We start from the raw sequence: 20,841 nt of genomic DNA, 5'->3' as shown, positions 1-20,841 counted from the left end.
ATCTAGATTTTTTTTAAGTCACCCAAATGGCGGACACTTGAGTTTCAGGAGTATGCAATGTGAATTCTTAGATTTGTTTATAGATGAGATACATTTGAGGATATATTTTAAAAACAGTCAGGTTATTAATAATACAATTGTGGGTAAAAAAAATAATTCTTTTGTCAATCAAAAGAGTATCCCAGAAACTTGGGTCAAACTGACCAAATATTGGGTCAGTCTTTACCTGACCCATAATTCTGTTGTTTTTGACCTGTTTTTAGTGTAATTGCAGAAAACAAAGACTCAATTATGTTGATTCAGCAGAGCAAAGCCATACTGTACATGTGGCAAAAATTCTCCGTAATCTCCATTAACAACTGAGGGTGAACTAAAAACAGCTGTATTGATCATAGCCCAAAAAAAGACTAACCCAACATTTGGTTAGTTTGACCTGACTAGATGATTTGTACAAGATTGCCTACAAAATTGGGTTATATTGTATAAAACAATTGAGAAAGTTGGATCAAATTGACCCAAATATTGGGTTGGTCCTTTTTTTTTTTCCCACAGAATTGGGTTGTTTTTGACAACTATTTTTAGAAGGTAATTGCAGAAAACAGAGACTCAGATGTGTTGATTCCACAAAGCAACAACATATATGTGACAAACCGCAAACAACCCAGGCTCAACGAAACTAGTCCCTGGGATACAAAGATTTTTAAAGATGAATAGCTTCACACTTTTTACATGGCATTTAATATTCCAAATATTGCAAATATTCAAGTTTTGAAAGGGTTAGACTGCATATTGAGTGCAGGTATCAGCAAGTCTAATTAAATACTTTTTAACACCATGACAGGACCAGAAGTTTTCCTTTCAAATTAAGAGCAAGTGAATTAGAACATTAAGCATCTCTTTCCTAAATTGTGTAATAATGTCTCATCTGCAAAATGATGATTGCTTTTGTTTTGCTAGTTTTAACATGGATGCACACTCATTAGTGACGCAATTTTCCTGCAGACGACGCATAAATAAAACCGACGAAATTTCACGCACGCAAAATCCGTCACTCAATCCTATCAGCTCGCTCAAAATAATTAACCCGACATTTCTGTAAAAATCACCCAATTGACTAAAACCCTACTGAGCGAGTGGGCCAGGAAAACATTTTGAAATGTGTAAACTCCATTTCATGGTGGCTTCACACGCCAAAAACATCGAGTGGGACTTTCAAAAGAATGAAAAGAAAGTTACAGTTGCAGCACAGAAGCCACACAAGCGGAAGTCTTCCTCCCTCTGTGGACCTATTAGCGAGGAGGCTTCGGGCCACAGTGCTCGCCGTAATGAGCCCGCCGGTACAATATAGGCACCGGGCCGGAACAGCTGAGGGCAGACAAAGCTGGCAAGACAGGCTGGGGGGGGGGGGGGGGGGGGGGGGGGGCATTGTGTTGAGCAGAAGGCATGTGTTGGTCACCATTACGGGTTGAGTACTCTAAAGACGCAACGAGGGGCCCCCGCGGAACGAGCTGGCAAAAAGGCAGTCAGAGGAGTGTGGGGTCTGGTTGTCCCGCGCCAGTCATCTGGAAAGTTCGCCACTTATCTCCGAGACAGACACCGGACCGAACAATTCAGCCCAGCAAATAAGTATTATGCAGGCCGGCGTAATTTGTCGTCGGGGCGAGAGCGAACGCCGCCACGGGCAGAGGCGGCGTCCGACCCAAGCGCGGCTGATTATTGGACACAACTCCACTGCCGATTTGTTCCGTTTCCAAACAATTGCAGAGGCAATTAATTGAAGTGGGGCGGCTCGGCCGAGCTGTGGTTAGCACGTCCGACTCACAGTTCAGGGACCTGAGATCAAATCCACCTCGCGCCGGCGTGTCGGTGTGGAGTTTGTATGCTCTCCCCTAGCCTGGGTGTGCTCCCTCCGGGCACTCTGGCTACCTTGCGCGCTACAAAACATGCATGGCAGGTGTATAGGAAAAACTACATTGTCCTTAGGTGTGATTGGGCGCGTGAATGGTTGTTTGTCTCTGTGTGCCCTGCAATTGGCTGGGAACCAATCCAGGGTGTCCCCTGCCTTCTGCCCGAAGTCAGCTGGGATAGGCACCAGCAACCCTGTGACCCTTGTGAGGATAAGCAGCGCTAGTAAATGGATGGATGAATCGAAGTAGGACATTCAAGGGACTCATTTAGTGCTAGCTATTTGCCAACCCTTTTTTTACTTTAATATTTGAAGAATAATAAAATAGAAACATAAATAAGTAGTTGGGACACTCATTCAATACCAAAGACGCAAAAATACATCTATGGATTCTCATTCAGCCCCAAAGACGCATTTCTATGCTCTTGTTGGTTAAATTCAGTGTTGTCCAACATCTTTCAGCTTTGAGGCTTCCTATTTGAAACTGTTTGTATTCAGACTAAAGAAAAAAAACAAACAAGTACCTGTATATTACAAATACGCGTAAAGGGGTGACATCAGAGAATCCTGTCTGGACACTACCAAAGTGCTTTGAAGCCTTGGTGAGGTTGACTGCAATTTTGTAGGTATTTGACCTCTCCACGTCTGGGAATTTCGATGTAAAGCTGTGCAGCGCCTCTCAATTTGAGGGGGGCCTAAAAATGTAGAGATCTTACAAACTCTTTCAGTCGAGACCGGCGAGGGTGGATTTACGCAGCGTGGTTCAAGTGGCGCAATTTAGATTTTCTTTTCGCTCCCGAGTGGCCCATTGTGACCAGCAAAAATAAGGGCAAAATCTTAAAAAACTATTATAAAAAAAAAAAATACTTTATTATCTTTGGAATTGATTGCTCAGGTGATTATTTCATTCAGTAATCAAATAATTGGATAAACAATTTTGTTATTAAGGTGGATTATCAATTAACCAACCTTTGTAAGGTTTGGACAACTTTAAATTAATCAAACTGTTTAAAAGATTAAAATAATTATCAAATTGTTAAATCGATTAATTCAAATTATCGACGCACTTCTAATTATTATTCAATGGAATCAGATATATTTGTATTTGTCTTTAAAGTGTATTATTTCACTAAGTGTTCTCAATTACAGTACATTAACCAAAGATTGTAAGATAAAATGATTTAGAAAGCTTTAAATAAAACCTCTAAATGATTAATCTACTCTAAAAAAAGGTATCGATTAATTTGCAAAATGATTGGTTATCAATATACGCCTCTAATTTGTTGAGAAGGTAAAAATGATCATGTAAAGTATAAAAACTAATCATCAAATACTTCTAGAATGGATCATTGTCTTTATTATTCCGTTGGAAATCGGAAAAAACTATTTTTGCAATTAAGGTTTATAATTAAAATTGTCAGATTTGAGCACTTTTAAATTATACTATGTCTCAAAAAAGATTATTCGATTGTTTAAATAGTCAATAGGCAATTTGATCATCCGTTAGTTGTTGACACCTTTACAACATTCCCACGTAAATTGAATTTCAATAATAAAAAAAAATATAAAAATTGAATTCTAAAAATATTTTGGTGCATGTCCCCTTTCAAAATGAGAAGCGAGCCCCGAGAAAGCCGAAATTGATTGCGGGCATCAAATTGAAAATGTTCGGCAGCGCGGATCCCGCCCGAGAGGATCCGCCGATCGCGCGTAAGAAAAACACCTGAAATGACATCCTTGTCCTCCAATTTCACAAAGCCCTCTCATCTCATCTCCTCCACCTTTTGGAACAAACGTGCCAGTCAAGTGGAGCAAACAGAAGGAGTTTCAGGAAGAAGGGGGGAGCGTATAGAAACACAGGTGCCCAGTGTTGCAGCTAGCCTATTAAACAAGACACGGGCCCTGCAGGCAGGAAGCTACTGTTTGACTGCCAGACATCAAGAAAAACGCACCTTTCAAAGCACACACATTCAACGCCATCGCAAGGATAAAAATCAGCCCAGGTATCGGGTACCGCCCCGAGGGAACCAATGAGGTGACCCCTGGATGCTGTCAATACCATGGAGGGCGCTGAGTCACAAAACAAGCCATTCAGCGCCGACGCACGGCGCTGCTCGGGTTAACGATTAGCGAGGAGGAAGCAGGTGCGACGGCTGCTGGCTCCGGGAGTTGCCAGGGATGCCAAATAGATCAAAACCTAGCCGACCTGGCCACAAACATTCTTTTTATGCCGCGTGTTGCCTTGGAGTGGAGTTTGGGCGTACGGAGGGGGCGATGGGAGGTCATCTGTTGAGATGCCCTGAAGAAAGCCACACACATATATATACATATATATACACATATATATATACATATATATATATATATATATATATATATATATATATATATATGCACAATTGGTACAGTCAGTATATTTATTTTTCAATTATTTCTATTACTTGAACATATGTATTTTACTTTGTCACTAATTTGCTTTTAGGCTGTACAGTACTTTCAAGCTGTATTAAAAGTTATGTACTATTGAATCAATTCAGAGCTTTGAAAACAATGAATTCATTGTGATGTTGATGATTTCACTATCAATGAAAAAATCATGATTTTTCTTATTCATTTTAATTTTTCTTTTTACTATATCCTATGGCGTCATCCCCGTCAAGGTCTCGATAAATACTTGCGAGTTGGAGTGGCTGAGAGGGATGCAGAGAGCTTTCAAGGGCTCTGCTTGACGCCACGGTGCTCAAGAGCGAGGGGGGCGGCGGTGGAGAGAAAAGAGTTTTTCAAGTGGGACACATGGAGTAACAAGTGGAGCGTGCCGGGGCGTCAGCAGCAGATGGACAACGAGTGTCTCGAGCCTCGTTGAGAAAAAAAAAATGTTTGTTGGTGGGGATTATTGCCGCGGCGTTTCGGGGATGTTGGCCAGTGTTCACTGTGGGAGCAGGGGGAAATGATACCTCTGCAAAGGCAAAAGGGATTCTTGTTGGTTGTATCTATGGTTTTTGTCATTTCTATTTTTTTTGTCTTTTGTTAAAACAATAAATACACAAAACAATATATTTTTTGTCTGGTCCTGTCTGGTCTTAGAAGAAAGGAAAATATCAAGAAAAATACAGAAGGAAAACCTGCGAAAAATATATGGTTATAAATAAAAATCCAGAATAGGGTTAATTGTTGTGCATTCCATGTTTTTTAGTTAATTTATTTTGTATTAAAAAAATACATAAAATCAATAAATTCATCTAATTTATTTATCTTTTTTTTTTGTCCAGTTTGATAAAAGGATAAAAATACCAACAGAAATAGTTGTCACTTAAAGAAAAAATCCACAAAAAATGTTTTTTTTTTTGCTTCTGCTTTTCTCAAGTTTTTACACCCCCCCACACGCATATATATATATATATATATATATATATATATATATATATATATATATATATATATATATATATATATATATTCTGCTCACGTACAATATACATAATTTTCATTATTTTAATATGCGTTTTGAGCATTTTTTCAGTTCTACTTTGTTGTTGTTCCATTAATTGACAACTTAAGCAGATACACACATTTGCTTTACGGGTTGATTGCCCCCTTGTGACTAGTTTAAAAAAAAAAAAAAAAAAAGACTGCAGAAAAGTCACAGGGCTCAAATCATGAGAAAAAAGTTGCGCCTTGTGGTCGGAAATTCCTAGCAATCAAATTAATTTAATTTATCCGCCGGCCCGAGATCCACCCATAAAACAGCGTTGGAAAACCCTGTTTTCAAATTCTCTCCTGGCAATTGCCCTCCTAATTGGAAAATGGTTGACGCCAGTCACTTTATGTCATCCAAGGTAAGCAGGCCGCGGCCTATTTCTTCCTCGCTTTTGCTGACAGCTCAACCTTAGCGGAGGTCTGCGCCGGCCCGAGTGTTATTCCGCTTTTCTTTGTGTTGCAAAAAGCATGCCAGACTAGCCCCTAATGATCCCGACTTGAGCCCTTGCCTTTTTAATTACCCAACCAGGCCTGACCGAGGCTGACAAAGCCGGGCCGGAGAAGCGCACAACAGGAAAAAAAAAAAAATGCTTCGTGAACCCGGCGGCTAAGGCTGCCGCAGCCACTCATGCCTTGCGCGCGTTAGCAAACATTTCCAAACAAGACGCTAATGGCCGCCTTCCTCGCCGCGGAATGTTTTGTCATGTGTATGGCCCGGCGTCACCTTACGGCCCGAGGCCCCCGTCACTCAGGTGGCCCATCAGTCACCTTCATCCGACTTTATCTTAATGAGCCCTTGTTATGACAGTCAATGAAAAGAGACGGCCCCCATTCAGCCGACAGGAAAGTCCGGCATTATAACGTTAACGAAGCCCCCGCGGACCGTCCGGTCGTGGCCGCCGCCCGAAAATGTCTCGCGTCAAAAAGCTTACGCGGAGTCCAGCGCCTTGATCCCGTTCGGACCTCCGGACGAGACGGGGCGCCCTCGCGATTGTCTGTGCTCTTCATTGCGTTTCCTATTGTTGCGTTACATTCCAGCGCGGGGAATGCGAGCGTGTTGGAAGTTTAGAAAAGAAGAAGAAAAAAAAAAGGGAGTGCTAGGGGGGCTTTTATTCTAGACATCCTGTTCTTATTGTTAAGAGCTTGAGGTCAGCTGCAACCCGACATGCCGGATTGAAAAGAAACAACGGGCCCATACCCGCGGGCGCACACGGAGAAAGTGTGGAAAAAAATGTGAAAATTCATCTTTCCCATATTTTTACAGTAGGAGAAACAATTTGATATTTTCTATAACAAAACCAGGCAACAAGTGCATCATTTGACAAAAGGTGTAAAAGTGTACATGGCGCACACATTTTTAGTAACACCTCAAAAAATACTACCATAGACCTAAATACAGTACAAGAAATTCAAATAAAATTCACTATACGTACCGAAAATGTATTCAATGAATCCTAATAATGAATAATAATGAAAATGTTGAATTTATGCTTAGTGGAAATATTTCATAAATTGAAAATTGTTCCCAAGTTTAATTGAATGAGCGGCCAAAATGAGTTGATTTTCTTAAATGTGTCGCTTACAATGAATAGGGATTTTTTTGGTGGGAACATTTTGCTAAATCGGAATTTTTGGCATTAAAATCTAATGAGCGGAACATTTTTTATTTCAAAAAGTGACGATGTAACTCTGTACTTTTGCAAGTGTCACTGGAAATAGATTATTCCTGTTAGTATTGTAAGGGTGAAAATGTTGAATTTTTGGTCACTGTGAATGTTTCATAAATTAAAAACTGTTTCCAAGATTAATTGAATTGGTTGAATGATTGATTTTTTTAAAGGGGAATGATGTAAATGTGTATTGTTTATCGAAAAAAAATCACCTTTAGGGAAACCTATTTAGAATGAATTTTAAGGGGGAAAATTACACATTTTAGAAAAAGTGTGAATATTTGGAATTACAAAAATACTAGTCCCCATGGCATTAATTTTTGAAATATATTAAAATCGGAATGATCAAAGTTGGACAAATTTTGTCAGTAGACGCAGGTAAAAAAAAAAACTGTAGAAAGAATTAGTAAATAGATAAGCTGGGTTTTTTTTTACGTACCACACTTGGGCTTGGATTATTCCATCAACATAAGTGAGGGCCACAAGGTGTCCTCTTTTTCTGGTACAATGGAGCTCCTGGTGTATCCTCCTGAAAGAAAAAAAAAAAAAAGTTGGAAGTTTCACTCTTTTTTTTTTTGGTATTGCTCATACAGGTTGGAAATATACTCACCGGAGAGTGGATAATTTTTTTAGGTACACCTACAGAGTTCCAACTGTATCCAAAATTCATCTACAAATGTCAGGTTGATGACAGTTTATTTAAATACTGGTAATGTTTGATTGGAAAAAAAAAAACAATAACAACAAAAACATAGGAAAGAGAGGCATGTTTTGAAGCTATGACACAAACATTTTAATTCAGGTGAAAACTTATGGATGGAAAACAAAAACAAACAAAAAATCAGTCCTTCATTGTATTTTTTTTTTTTAACATGTTAAGTGAAAAGTCTTTTCAAGCAGATAGTATGAGAGATTACAAAAATTATTTGGTACCAAAAGGAATATTTCAATGTATGAAAAAATAACTCTCCATCTCCAGCACTGGACATATTGAAAACGTTTAACTTTTCATATGAACAAAACAATAAAAATGAGACATTGGATTATCAGGGAAACAAAAGTGCATTCATACCAACCTCCCAAACGTCCACTTGAACTAGTGCACCACCTAGTGGTCACAAACCAGGTAGGCCTGTTTGAACTATTTTAACACAGCATACGATCAGGTCCACATTTTTTGGTCATTGAACAAATGAATCAGGTTCTTAACGTCCGGGAATCCCTGAGGTAATTTTTTTTTCCAAAGTGCACTAGGTAAAAAAACGAAAGGAAACGAGTGGTCGGGTTTTCGTTTGTACCGGGAATAAACAATTCTCACTTAGACTTTCCGTCCTGCTGCGAAGCGTCTTTATTGAGGCGAGGCGCCACCCTTCGGTATGTCCACCGCTCGGAGACGTTGCGTCTGATTTTGACGGTGTTTTGCGGCGTCATGTCCAGGTCGAGGGACGGGCTGGAGTGGGATTTTGTCAGGCGGCCTTCGTCCGAGTCTTCCTCTCCCTCCTCGGCTATCGGGGACGCGCACATGGCTTTGTCGAATAAGCCGAGGACGGCGGTGATCAGGGCGCCGTCGCCGGTTTTCTCCACGCGTTTCCAGGCCTCCAACACTTGCGTGTAGCTCTCATAGCGACATATCTGCGGGAAACATGAAATGTCACTGATAGTTAAAAGCAGTCTTTGGGACGTGGCCGGTTGGCGTGGCAACCTCGTGCTGCAGGTACTCGGCCCTGGTGCGGTGCTCCTCCATCTCCTTGCCTCGAGCTTTTTTGCCCTCCGGGGGGTTCTGCTGGAGATGCGACAGGTCCGCCTTGAAGGACTCGAGCATGCCGGCGTGAGACTGCAGCTGGCGTTCCTGCGCAGGAAGCAGACTGAGTGTACTGCTTTCAAAACTTAACTTTTTAACAGACTCCTCACATCTCCTCAGCATGAGCGCTCGCCAGGAGTTGTTTACGGTATTTTGGTATTCAGCCGAATCATAAAGGTGTTTGTAGCGGCGAACATCCAGAAGCAAAAGTTTGTCCGCCATGTTTTCCGCGCGGTAAAGAAATTTCGGCGGGTACGTGATGCAGAAAATCTGGCTCGCACGGACTCCGCGCGGAAGGGCGCGGCTGCCGAAATGACATCATTTTGACGAGTGGAGCCGCGCGTAGGATGAAATATTATTCTTTATATTTTAATTAGTCTACATTTTATTTTCATCTTAGTTTTTGATTTTATTGTTCTACATTGTTCTGATTAACTATCTGTGTTATATATGGATATCATTGATAATTATAAAAATGTTTAATTGTTCTATAATATTTATATTCATATTTTTTAATACCGTATGCCATTTTTGACTAATGGCTTGGCCCTTATTGATACACACACGATGAGGTTAGTCACAAACGTACCAGAGTGTGGGCGGACTGCGAGGCAGGCAGGATGGGTCGACAGAATCTCCGCTGGGACCCGACAGCGGCGGGGAACGGCGGGGAGGAGTGAAGCGCCGACACCAGGTTAATACGGCTGATCCACGAGGTCATTTCCATTTTGGATCTGAGGCGAAAGGTGACGGACGCCGAGTGGGTCATCACGCGACATGGCGGCGCCGCGCTCATTTCCTGGCAAACTTACGACGCTTGGAAAAGGAAAACTCTCCAGTCGGCGGTCTGCAAACGGAAGACGTGCGGCTTCTTGGTGTAGTCGACGGCCGGCTCGGCAAGCGAGTGATGGACGCTGACCACCTCCTCGCTGGTCTGCTGCTCGCCCCTGCTGTGATCCTGACACACGTCAAAGTCAAGAATGTTGAATAGATGAGCAGTTACATAAACACTGATTTTGCATGATTAATTCGTTGAATCCCAAAGACGTATCCATACGTCTTTACGGAGTCCAGACATTCAATCCCAGGTACTTTCTTTTTTTTGACAGTTTTTTTTTTTTTGTCTTCAAATACTAGGCTTGAAAAAGATCTGGTTTTCAATGAGTTGATTGAAAATAGATATTTGAAGGGTTGGTAGCTAATATATTTTGACTTTTGAGGTTGTTGCTCACATTTCACACATTGAGAACTGTGTTTGTGTGGTCATGAGTGCTTCAGCACTCTAGAAACTTGTTTTGTTCGCTTTGGTTTCTGCGTTTTTAATTCACTTAGTTATAATGGGTTTTTAGAGCAAGTTTGTTTGTACTCATTTTGTTTATGAAAATAATTTGTTTCAGTTTAGTTTTAACATTCATTTTAGTTTTGTTTAATGGAGAAGTTGTCAAGAGCAAGATGAAGAACTAAGTATTCTATATTAAAACAGCGGTTCTCAAATGGAGGTACGTTAATGTAACACCGGGAGGTTGGCGAGATTTAAACGTATATTTATAAAGTGAAAAAAATCTGTTAAAATGATTATTAAATGGTGTAAATATTTCAGGAATATCTGCTGTAAGCTCTTAATTTTATTTTTATAAACAGTAGGCTATTCAATTTCATTGTATTGAAACCCATATCACCTTATATTAGAATGGTTTGACCCAAATTGTCACATACCACCTAGAATCACCCGTCAATCACAAGAAAACCTTTTTAAAATTAAGTTATGTAAAACTAACGGGTTTTTTTTCAATTTGAATGGATGGATTTTGTTTGATTCATAATAACCTTGTTGACTGTGAGCCAGTCTGTGCACTGTTGAGTGCTTGAGCGTCAGTTCTGGCCATCCTTATTTCACCAGTTTATTTTCTTCCCATTTATTCGATGAAGTGATTCTAAGTGCAACGGCGGCTGACTTAGTTATTTGCAGGTTAACATTACCTACCTTCTGTAAGAAAAGTACCATTCCCTTCAGCACGGCGTAGAAGGTTTTCCAGCGCCTTTTCCCCCAAGGAGCTGACGGCAAATTGGCAACGAGTCAGTGCGGCTCAAAGTTAGTTGACGTAACAATTTTGTCTATTACTTACTGCGCTTGCCGTCAATATCGGCGTGGAGCTTCCTCTGGATGAAGCCCTGCTTTACAACGGGGGCGGCCTTGTCGTGAGGAACGTCCTGAAAGGGGTTGCTCTTGGTGCGGAGAGGCGCGTCCACCTCCTCCATCAAGTGCGAGGTCAGCTCATGCTCGTCTCTGTTTCGTAAGCGTAGAAGAGTCGGCGGTTGAAGACGTGATCGTGTTCGTTTTGAAGAGGGTTTGATTTGGTACTCACACGGCCCATTGCAGTGGCTCGCTCTTGATGGAGTTGTAAAGACACTGCAATGTACATAAGAAAAAAAAACATCAACAATATTTTCAAGTTCTAAATCAAAGATGAAGCGCAGGTGTCAAACTCAAGGCGTGAGGGCCAAATCCGGCCCCCACATAATTTAAAAGCCCGAACAAGCAAATTACTTTTTTTTTTGTCTTGCTAGTGTCTAATTCTAGATTGATTTAACATTTTAAGATATTTATTACTCTTTGGACTTCTAACCTCAAATTGCAGAACTAGTTATTCATCAATTTGTTGTGTATGTTGCTAACGTCAGGCCAAAACCTCCTAAGTTACATTTTGGTGACTTATTGTTTCAAAAATTCACACGTGTGCTATTGTTACAAATTATTAACCCACCTAACATGTTGAAAATTTCTTGCTACCTTTTACAATGCAATGAGAATGGTTAAATTAACTTTTTTGTTCCCATTTTTGGGGTCTCTGATGCAACATGGGATTCTAATTAAGGCAAGCCGTTTTGAAACAAGAGGAAAATCTCCCGGAGTTAGAAGCGGAAGTTTCAAATCCAAACGGAATTTGTTCACTGCTGTCAACACAATTACCAAATGCAGATTTTGGGTGTGAGTTTGAGCTTGACTTTTCTTTCTCAATTTTTTTTCAAAGCAAATTTCTCCCAAAAGTTAGATTTAGTTCAGTGCAGCTTACATATTTGTTTTTCTTCATGATGCATGTTTGAATACAACTTACTGTCTAAGCTGAAAAACGCGGCATTTCAATTTATTGCGATGACGGCCCTTAACTCCAATGAGACAAAAATGAGTTTGACATCCCTGATTTAGAGAAAGACAAAGTTCTTACTTTGAGCAGATCCTTGCTAAAGTTTTCTCCGTCGTTCATGCCTTCCAGGTTGGACACAAACTTGGACGAGGACATGGCTTTACCGACGTTCTGTTAAAAGACGAGTTTAGTTGATTAACCTCGCCAAAGTTGAGGGGTGGTTCAGCTCACCTGTCCGTGCAGGTCCGTGTTGAGGAGCATCAGAGCACATGTGACGGCTAGCACGGCCCCTAAGGAAGGTCATAGGTAAGGAATTTGAGTGTGTGTCTTGGGTCTCTAGGTTAAAGGGATCAGGATGTGAGTTCTAAGCCCACCTTGTGAAGAGAAGGAATCCGGGTTACACTGATGGAAACGGCCGGCGAAATGCTGGAGCACCCGCTCGCGCTCCTGCGTCTCTCCAAGCAGGATGACCACTTTAAGAAACGATCTGAAAGATGCAAAAAGAGAAATACATAGCCGTCGGGCCTTTGTGACCTTTGACCTGGCCTTTGTGACGCTCACCTCAGGGCTTGGTCCAGAGTTTGCCCAGTGAAGTCAAAGAACCTGAGGTACTCCTTACCAACAGCGCGACTGAAGGAAGTGCTATGCAGAAAAAGGAGGAATTATTTCATTAGTACAGTACTGGTTAATCTAAATAATAAAATATTGTGCAGGAGACTTCGGAAAATAGTAATTACAACGAAAATAATCGTTATAATAAAGCTAACAACAATAACAATAAACAACAATCATGATAACATAACATTTTAAAAGATCACATAAGTAGCCCGCTGGCCTGTTCTGCAAATAGCTTACAAGAGATATAACATTGGTGATTTTCGATTACTTTCCCAAACAATTCCATATGTATTACATTTACATTACATATTGCACATGATTTACATATTTACTTCAGCTGTTCCTTAATTACTGTGAAAAATAAATCTGTGTCTTCACATAAACTTGTAGCTCTTTGTATTCCTCAGTACCAAAGAAGGAGATCTCAGTTTCAAAAAGATTGGTAAAAGATGAATATATTATGTAACGGTTCCTACTCTTTGTCGAGGTGCTTGACCACATCCATGGGCTGGATCCCATCCAGCTTAAAGAGGCGCTCGGCCAGTCGACACACCTTCTCCCGGTCCATATCGCCTCCGTTCATGCGAGATGTCGCCGCCTCAGCGGTTGTGCTCGGCTCTCCGTTTGCCACAAGTACCGGGGCGGATCCATTGAGGGTGCCGGCGGCTTCCTGAGCCTCGTTTGACATCCGGGCTCGACTGGAAACCTTAAGTACCGAAGCGTGATTGGTGTGGTTCCGGTCCGATTGCGTGGACTCGAGCTTCCTCTCTTTGACAGCAGAGTCCTCAAGCTGGGTTAAAGTGTGTGATTCTTCTGAAAGTTGGGGCTGTCCCAATTGGACCGAGTTGTTGGAGTGTTTGGGGGGCAGACCGTTGTCCTGTGAGTACTTTTGAGGTTCTCCCTCTGCATCATCAGAAGTTGGAACCTTTTGAATTTGGGTTCCTGCAGCAAGAACCATTAAGGTCGGTCCATTATTGTCAGTTTGCTTTGGCTGTGCGGGCGCCTCCCTGAAAAAGGGCAGATTACAATACATGGAATGAGATGCGCAACAATTAATCGACAACTAACTGATGATTACTTTCTGTAATCGATTTCATCATTGAGAAACCTAAAACTGTACCAATGTTCAGAACTTTATATTGGCTCAGATTTCTTTAATTCTCAATGAAAATACTTGCAAACATCTGCTTTTACTTTGGAAAACAATAAAGAAAATTGTTTGCAGATTTTCTAATGCTACAGAGAAAACTAGCAACCAAATTATAAAAAAACTTGTTTGTGGGTTGTTGTTTTTTTTGTAATGGGATTAAAGTTGAAACATGCCGCTTTTTAAAAGATCATAACAATTGATTAATAGATTACTCTATTAGGGGTTAAAATAATAATTAGATGAAGTCCCACATGTAATTACGATCATAAAATATCTTAGTGTAATAATCCTAAATAGTATAATTCTAAATAACCGTTTAGGAGTAAATAGACCTACAAATTGTTGTCACAGGACTGTGCAGTGATAAAAAAATGTTTTACAGCTAATGTCTTAGATCATTTTTCTCGCCTCGCCAGACTACAAGTACGATGAAATACTCACGCCGAGTTGGAGACGCATTGATCGGGACAGGGCACGTTGCTTCCGCTCCCGTCCGCCATCTTGGGACCTTGAAATGAAGTTTGGGCTTCCGTATGATCACCGCGTCCCGTCATGGCTACATGCGTGGTCTCCTTCCGTGGTTCTTTTGGGCGTGAATGCACAGTGCTACGAAACGCATCAGACGTGACGCGGTCCTCCTCCTCTTCCTCTGAGTCAGGCTTCAACGCGACCGCTGTGTCAAAAAAAAGATGCAAATCACTCTTTCATGTCCCACCCAAAAGGTAATATGAGTCATATTTTTTTTTCTTGCAAGTAAACGAGCCTTTGCGTGATGCGCACCGTGATGACTGTCGTCTGAGAGTTGATGCGTTGAATGTTCCCTTTGTTGCGTCGTGGGCTCCTGTCCCGCTGCGGCATCACATGGCTAAAAATTGCAACACGGGTCATCGATCATGCACAACATGTGACTGCGGATGCAATATGAGAGGCGGCAAACGGGGCTGTTTCCGCTACATTCATCCCACCCAGAAAACTACTTTCACATCTGCATAATGACAAACTGAGGTGGTGATGCAAATAATCTCATTCACATTGCTGCACTTAATATCACGGTGCGCCTACAGAGCTGCATAATAATGCTCCGTTTTTACACTCAGAGATGTAGCACGTTTGGAAGGTGAAATGTGTCTTAATGTGCCCAGTAATATTTTAACTGAATGTGGTTAAATCAAGAATACTGAAGATTTCTTGAGGATGAGTCTTCAAGTAAGATGAACTGAGCAACAAAGGTGTGGCTCAAGAAAAAAAAAAAAAAAGAAAGATAAGGAGTGGCTTGGTCAATCCCCAAACCTCAACCCAATTGAGCATGCAGTTCTCAAATGGGAGTACTTTAGGGCATTCCATGTGAGATTTCAACAGAATTTCGCTTGGCAGTAGCAAATCAAATGTTTAATGCTATGACAGGAAGAGTATTTTTTCTTTTCAAATTGAGAGCAAATTAATTGGAATATGAGTTAAATTTAACGTGGCGAGGTATTAGAAGTGTATTCTGTCTGACATTCATATATTCTTAATGTGTGAATCAACCAAAAAAAGACAATTTTTGGCCTAACTAATGTGTATGTTTTTGAGACCGACGCCAATTTTTCGCAGAGGGAAATACATTTTATTGATTAAAAAGTTATAATGAAAAAAACAGCATTAATTTCCTCCAAATATGTCAATTATATGCAGGGTTTCACTACTCACGGGCCGGTCTGGTTTCTATTCCTTCCTGCCGAATAGCAGGGGTCAACAGTAATTGTTCTTGAAAAAAAAATAAAAGAAACTTTATTTTTGGGTCCCGGAATGCATTTTGTGGCGCAGCTAATAAAGTTATAAGGATGTTAATCTTTTTCATATGTGCTTGTGTTACTCTTAGTTGAATGGATGTCATATATAACACATTTGTGCTTAATTTATGTTGCCCTATAGTTTTTTTGTTTGTTGTTTAACCAAGTGGCTTTACGTTGCCTAAAGCTAAAAAGTTCAAATCCCGGTTTATTTTTGGACGATGTTGGAAAAGCCCTAATCGGCCAATTCAATTTGGCCCCGGTCATATTAGTCATTGCAATTTGAGCTAATCGGCGGATTAAACACCAGTGTTACTTGTATACAACTGCTGTAAATAATTAGAGTGCGTAAAGGTAAAAAGTTCAAATCATCATCCATTTTTAAACAATGTTTGAAGATCCAAAATCGGCCAATCCAGCCAGGCCTTGGTTCTTTTAGTCAGTATCATTTGAAGTAATTCTTGGATTCAACGTATTTTACTCAAATATTGGCTAGTTAACTCAAGTATGTCCTAAATGTTAAAGAGTCACTTAAAAGCTACCTTGCAGTCATTTCCCGGCGAATTCACTGATGAGTCAGCGCCATCTTGTTCCTCTCTGTGCTCCACTTGCTCACCAGAAAAGGGATGGCGCAGTGTGGAGGAAATATCAAGGCCAGAGTCGCGGTGGGTTCTGAAAGACGGCCTCTCGGCGACGGCGTCAGGATTCTCCCACTGCGCTGAGGCGAAGGAGAAGGCGGCGGCGACTGTGCTGCAGCTGACGGGTCGCATCAACCATATCTCCTCCGTTTTTTCCCTTTTAGCCTCTCCGTTCAAGTACTGTTGGTCACGTGTCCGCCACGGGTCCGAATCAGTCAAATCCAAGTGCGGGGAGGCCAGACGGTCCTCCTCCATCGAAGGTCGCTTCTTTTTAGGCAGAAGTGTGCCGCTCACAGATCTGCCGTCGAGGAGAACATGTGACACATGCTGGATGTTGCGTTCAACTCAAGATTTGCTTAAAAATGTTCAGCGTGACAAAAATAGCCGTGAGAATCTCCCAGGGGGCGGGCGTCTATGGCGGGCGGACAAATGAATCTATTCAGAATATCGCTGATGAGGAAATAAACAGTGCGGTTGTATCGTTGCTATTCATGTGACTGGCAAGGGCGTTGCGCAATCGAGGGAAGCGCGTGTTGAACCGCATTGAAACTAACGTACTTCGAGTCCAAAAAATTGCAATTATACCTCCATTTTCGGGAGCTCAAAACTGAAATCTTTGTTCTTATTATCAATTTATTCATGATGATCAATTTTATATATATTTATATATGTATAATTTTATATATTATCAATTAAGGCTGGGCGATAAGGCCCAAAAACAAAACAACTGTCAACGCAGATTATATTAGCTAGCAGTGTTTTCACATTAGCAAATGGTTGCTTTGCACAAGGTAAGCAGAGCCGCATTGCCTTTTTGTCTCCGCTGCCCGTCTTACTTGCATGAAACAGTTAAGTCCTCTCAAACGGACTAAATTGATCTTTCAATTCATGCTGGTGCTTTATAAAGGCTTAACTTGTGTCAGGTTGTGCTGCTCTGGTTTCATATCAGTTTGTTTTTGTTAAGACATGCTGGATTTAAAGGTGAGCAAGGGAGATAAAATCAAAGCAGATTGTCTGCTGTTTTTTAAAGTCTTATCGCGGCGGCGTGCGCTCCGACGCCTGCCGCCACGCGTGTTGTCAAACACAAAAGCAAGGAGATCTTTGGCCAAGGTCATCAACAACAACCGACGTTCATTTTTATTCCTCCCGCATCTTCCCCTTATTACGTCCCTCCGAGCAACACGGAACCGACATCCGGGTGAGAAACTGTAACCGCGTTTCCTGTGTGCGCTCACTTCTCATTTCCTGTAAGGGTGCACTGAGCGCTTTTGTTAGAACTAGGTAATGACTGAAATGGAAAAAAAAGAGAAGTGTGTATACTTCTGGAGTTATCGTTTTCCTTTAAAAACAAATTGCAGCGTTCACCCATTTAAAAAGGGTTACTAAATTTTGAGGTCATATTCTGGTACTTTCCATGTTAGGATGGAGCTGACTGCTCTGGATTTTTTTTTAAGGCCGGTTCCAAATTCTGATATTTGGCAGAGTAAAATGCTGATAACCGATTACCGAGTTAATTTGTAAAAAAAAACAAACAAAAAAAAAACAAACGTACGATTGATAAAATAAAAATTCAAATCTAAATATCAAGCAGAACCTTTTTTTTTTTTTAATTGTAATGTGTCAGCTGTTTCTAAAGTTCTGGTCACCTCATTTAGCCGCACCTGTGGTGCAAAACATTCGAAACGCCTCAACAGCAAATAATAACCGTAATTTATGTCATGTATTGTGATAGTTGAAACAAAAACACTTCAGAAGAGCAAGTTTGGCTAGCTCAAATAGAATCCTGGAACGACTGTTGAAATTTACTGTACATCCAAGAAGAAGTCCAAATATTTTAACATACTAAAACAAAAGCGATGTGTGGTGCCTATTCCTATTACAGTCAAACTGATTATTACTTGTCTAACAGTAGCCGGGAACCATCTCGTTCGGAGGGATTTTTTTTCGAAGACAAAAACAGCGACTTACCTCCCTGCGGGTTTGTAAAAGCAGCATCATATGATCACCCGGCTTGTGAGCTTTTCATCTGGTGGGAGGAGGGAAGACAAACATGGCTTCTTGCATGATTTCACAGCTCAAGGATTGCAAAATCTTTCTTTTTCCTGTATTACCTGCTGGGCGCCACAAACTAGCTGAACAGCCGTTGTCTTTGCGCAGAGTGGCATGTCAGCGAATGCTGCGGCTCGCACGTGGGTCTCCTTCGGGGTTTCCTTGGCAGATAGATGAAAGCTCTCGTTTGGCCGCTGCAGATATGGCTGCAAGAAGTGAGGCGGGGAGGAGGAAATACAAGAGTTAGGACCTGGGTGAAAGTTGCAAAGAGGAAGAAAAAGCTCAGGCGGAAGGACACCTGAGAGGTTCTGCCTACACCCACGGGGCCTAAAGGCATGCATACACACACACACACCAGTTATAAAAACATACACACAGGTCAGGTGAGGGGAGTGGCTCTGCTTCATTCCTTTGAACAACACGAGAAGTAATCATGATGTGGCCAAACCAGAAAACTGCAGCTACTGTGTATTCACAGAAAATTCTACCCATTTTTCCATTGTTTGACAAGGAGCGAGAAATTATTTTTGTCCACTTGGTGTTACCGTCTGTGACATTGAGTGTGTATGGCTTTAAGGCAGACCCTGTGTGGTGAGTGATGTAGGTGACAGCAAATGAGAATATATAGTGGGCTGGCAGTGCTGCGTTACTTAAGAAATGACATTGGCGGCTGTGTCTATTTGTGACCGCTTGTGGAGGTACTATGTTTATTCTAACTAGTTGCCATAGTCAGTATCAGTGGTGACTAAAAAGATTGAAGGTTAAATGTGGAGTGGTGAAGTGGCGGCAGGCGGTTCGGGTTGGTTGCCGCGGTTATAAGTTCTGCTTCAGACATTTTTGAATTTTTTTAACAGTTTTAACAGTAGGGCTAGCAAATGAGTTGGCGAGGCATTTGATGGAGGTGGAAGCTTAGTAAAACTGAACACGCTAACCCTGTTTTTGTCCTAAATTAAACCTTTACTTAGTTTAAAAAAAAAATAGCAGCCAAAGTCGATGAATGATCTGTGCAATTCATAATGGAATTATTTGAGTTACATGAATAATTGTTGAAGTTTTAAATGAGTTGGATCGTTTTTAAGTGAATAACCACTGATGGGTGGGACCTGGATATCAATAAAACAAAAAATAAATGAAGGAATTCATTATTTTGGGGCAATTAAAAGCCTCGATAGGACTGTGAGGTATAATCAAATAAGTTAACATAACTGTGTATTATAAGGCTTCATTTTTTTAAATAAAAGAATTTAAAAGATAAAGTCTTTTAAAAAAGCATATTCCGTACTACATTTAAATTAACCGAACACGACTTTCTTCCCTCAATAAACTCATGTTTTAAAATATCGTAATATTGTGGTTACTTTCGCAAAGATGTTTTTCTTGACAAAATATAAGACTGTATCCTTGTAACATCATATATTTTTAGTAAAACATAAAAAAAGTGAATTTGTTGGCAGTTTACTTTTGCTGAAAAGTACACAACGGTTTAGCTGTTTTGACAGGTGCTTTTACAGTTAACAAGCACAAATATCGAATGTTTGGTACCGCTTGAACAATATTTTAACAATCTTTTATAATAAGCACAAATATTGTGGTTATGTACTACCACGTCAATTTTAAGCACACTTTCAATTGACGTCAATGATATACACTTTCGATATTTCATTTTACGGTTCCCAACCGTTGAAACTACACTTCATTTTTGACATCACAAACATCGCATATAAGGACATTATGTAATTTATATAATTGTTTTATCAATAGCGATTCAGGTGTCAACATACATACATTCCAAAATTGACTTTATTTCATCGCCTAGCATCAGCATCATTAGCATGATTAGCATTGAGATTAAAAATATTAGCATTACCTAGCATTTATGAGGTATCCTTGCGGTTGGACCGAGTTTAGCCGTCGGCTTCCGTGGCAAGGTTGTAACGCAGAGGACGACGGCGCACAAGCGGGATACTCTTGTCGCACAGTTTGGCTATTTGAACACCATTTTCCAGCGTGCTTTGTAAAATTGTTATGTGGCACCATTACATGTTAGCGTATACGACGTGGCGGCACTTCGCCGTTAAAACCTGCAGGGGGAGCACTGTCGCTTCACACTGGCGGGAGAGATGAAAACAAAGCAGCGGCGCCTTCGTGGCGTCACTTTAATGCGACGGTGACTCGCATCATTTTTCCTCAGTTTAAAAAATTCAATTTTAAACGCATTTTGTATGCATGTATATTGCAGGACAATGTTTGATGTGAAAGATGTTGTATTTTAACGTGTATTTCCTGGGACGAGACAGGAATTTTGCATTTTATTAAACAAATTAAACTCGTAAATTCAAAATGGCATATCATAAGTTAGTGATTTATTGTTTTCGTTTTACGTAATCAATCACATTACTTTAGTATTTAGCACATAAAGTAAATAATTACCTTAGTAAATTGTAAAAGTGCCAAGAAATTGAAAAATATGTACATATAAGTACCTGATTTTGAATGTCTGTCCATTTAAATATAAATGTTAATAAAACGTAAGAATATACATTTACAAACCAATCTGAACTATAGGATTTTACCTTCTACATAATTAGTTTTTTAGTTCAGACCTGCAGGGTAA

General features: G+C 40.6%; 1 protein-coding gene across 1 annotated transcript; it reads right to left on the bottom strand.

Annotated features, from left to right (window-relative positions):
• Window positions 1–7,732: 7,732 nt before the first annotated feature.
• On the bottom strand, window positions 7,733–20,311 carry LOC148411840 (PH and SEC7 domain-containing protein 1). The gene is made up of 18 exons (XM_088435919.1): window positions 20,095–20,311; window positions 18,290–18,433; window positions 18,147–18,204; window positions 16,083–16,476; window positions 14,549–14,633; window positions 14,210–14,441; window positions 13,095–13,625; window positions 12,562–12,642; window positions 12,375–12,487; window positions 12,232–12,290; window positions 12,082–12,171; window positions 11,221–11,264; window positions 10,981–11,141; window positions 10,839–10,909; window positions 9,667–9,812; window positions 9,444–9,588; window positions 8,756–8,902; window positions 7,733–8,685 (listed from the first exon to the last, which is right to left on the bottom strand). The coding sequence occupies exons 4-18, from the start codon at window positions 16,431–16,433 to the stop codon at window positions 8,368–8,370; spliced, it is 2,574 nt and encodes an 857-aa protein (XP_088292045.1). The 5' UTR covers window positions 16,434–16,476; window positions 18,147–18,204; window positions 18,290–18,433; window positions 20,095–20,311; the 3' UTR covers window positions 7,733–8,367.
• Between the last annotated feature and the right edge of the window lie 530 nt (window positions 20,312–20,841).

This window comes from Hippichthys cyanospilos, chromosome 15 (genome assembly GCF_059441005.1).
Source record: "Hippichthys cyanospilos isolate Australia breed blue-spotted pipefish chromosome 15, RoL_Hcya_1.0, whole genome shotgun sequence".
NCBI lineage: Eukaryota > Metazoa > Chordata > Actinopteri > Syngnathiformes > Syngnathidae > Hippichthys > Hippichthys cyanospilos.
The sequence above is the reverse complement of the archived record's forward strand: the minus strand, read 5'-3'. Positions and strand labels throughout refer to the sequence as shown.

Bases quoted from the DNA above. Each gene is read 5' to 3' on its own strand.
- LOC148411840 (XM_088435919.1), bottom strand. From the start codon at position 16,433: ATGGAGGAGGACCGTCTGGCCTCCCCGCACTTGGATTTGACTGATTCG. The intron at 14,442-14,548 runs GTGCGCATCACG...TTTTTGACACAG, and splicing joins CTCAGACGACAGTCATCACG to CGGTCGCGTTGAAGCCTGAC. The intron at 10,910-10,980 runs GTAAGTAATAGA...ATTTGCCGTCAG, and splicing joins CGATATTGACGGCAAGCGCA to CTCCTTGGGGGAAAAGGCGC.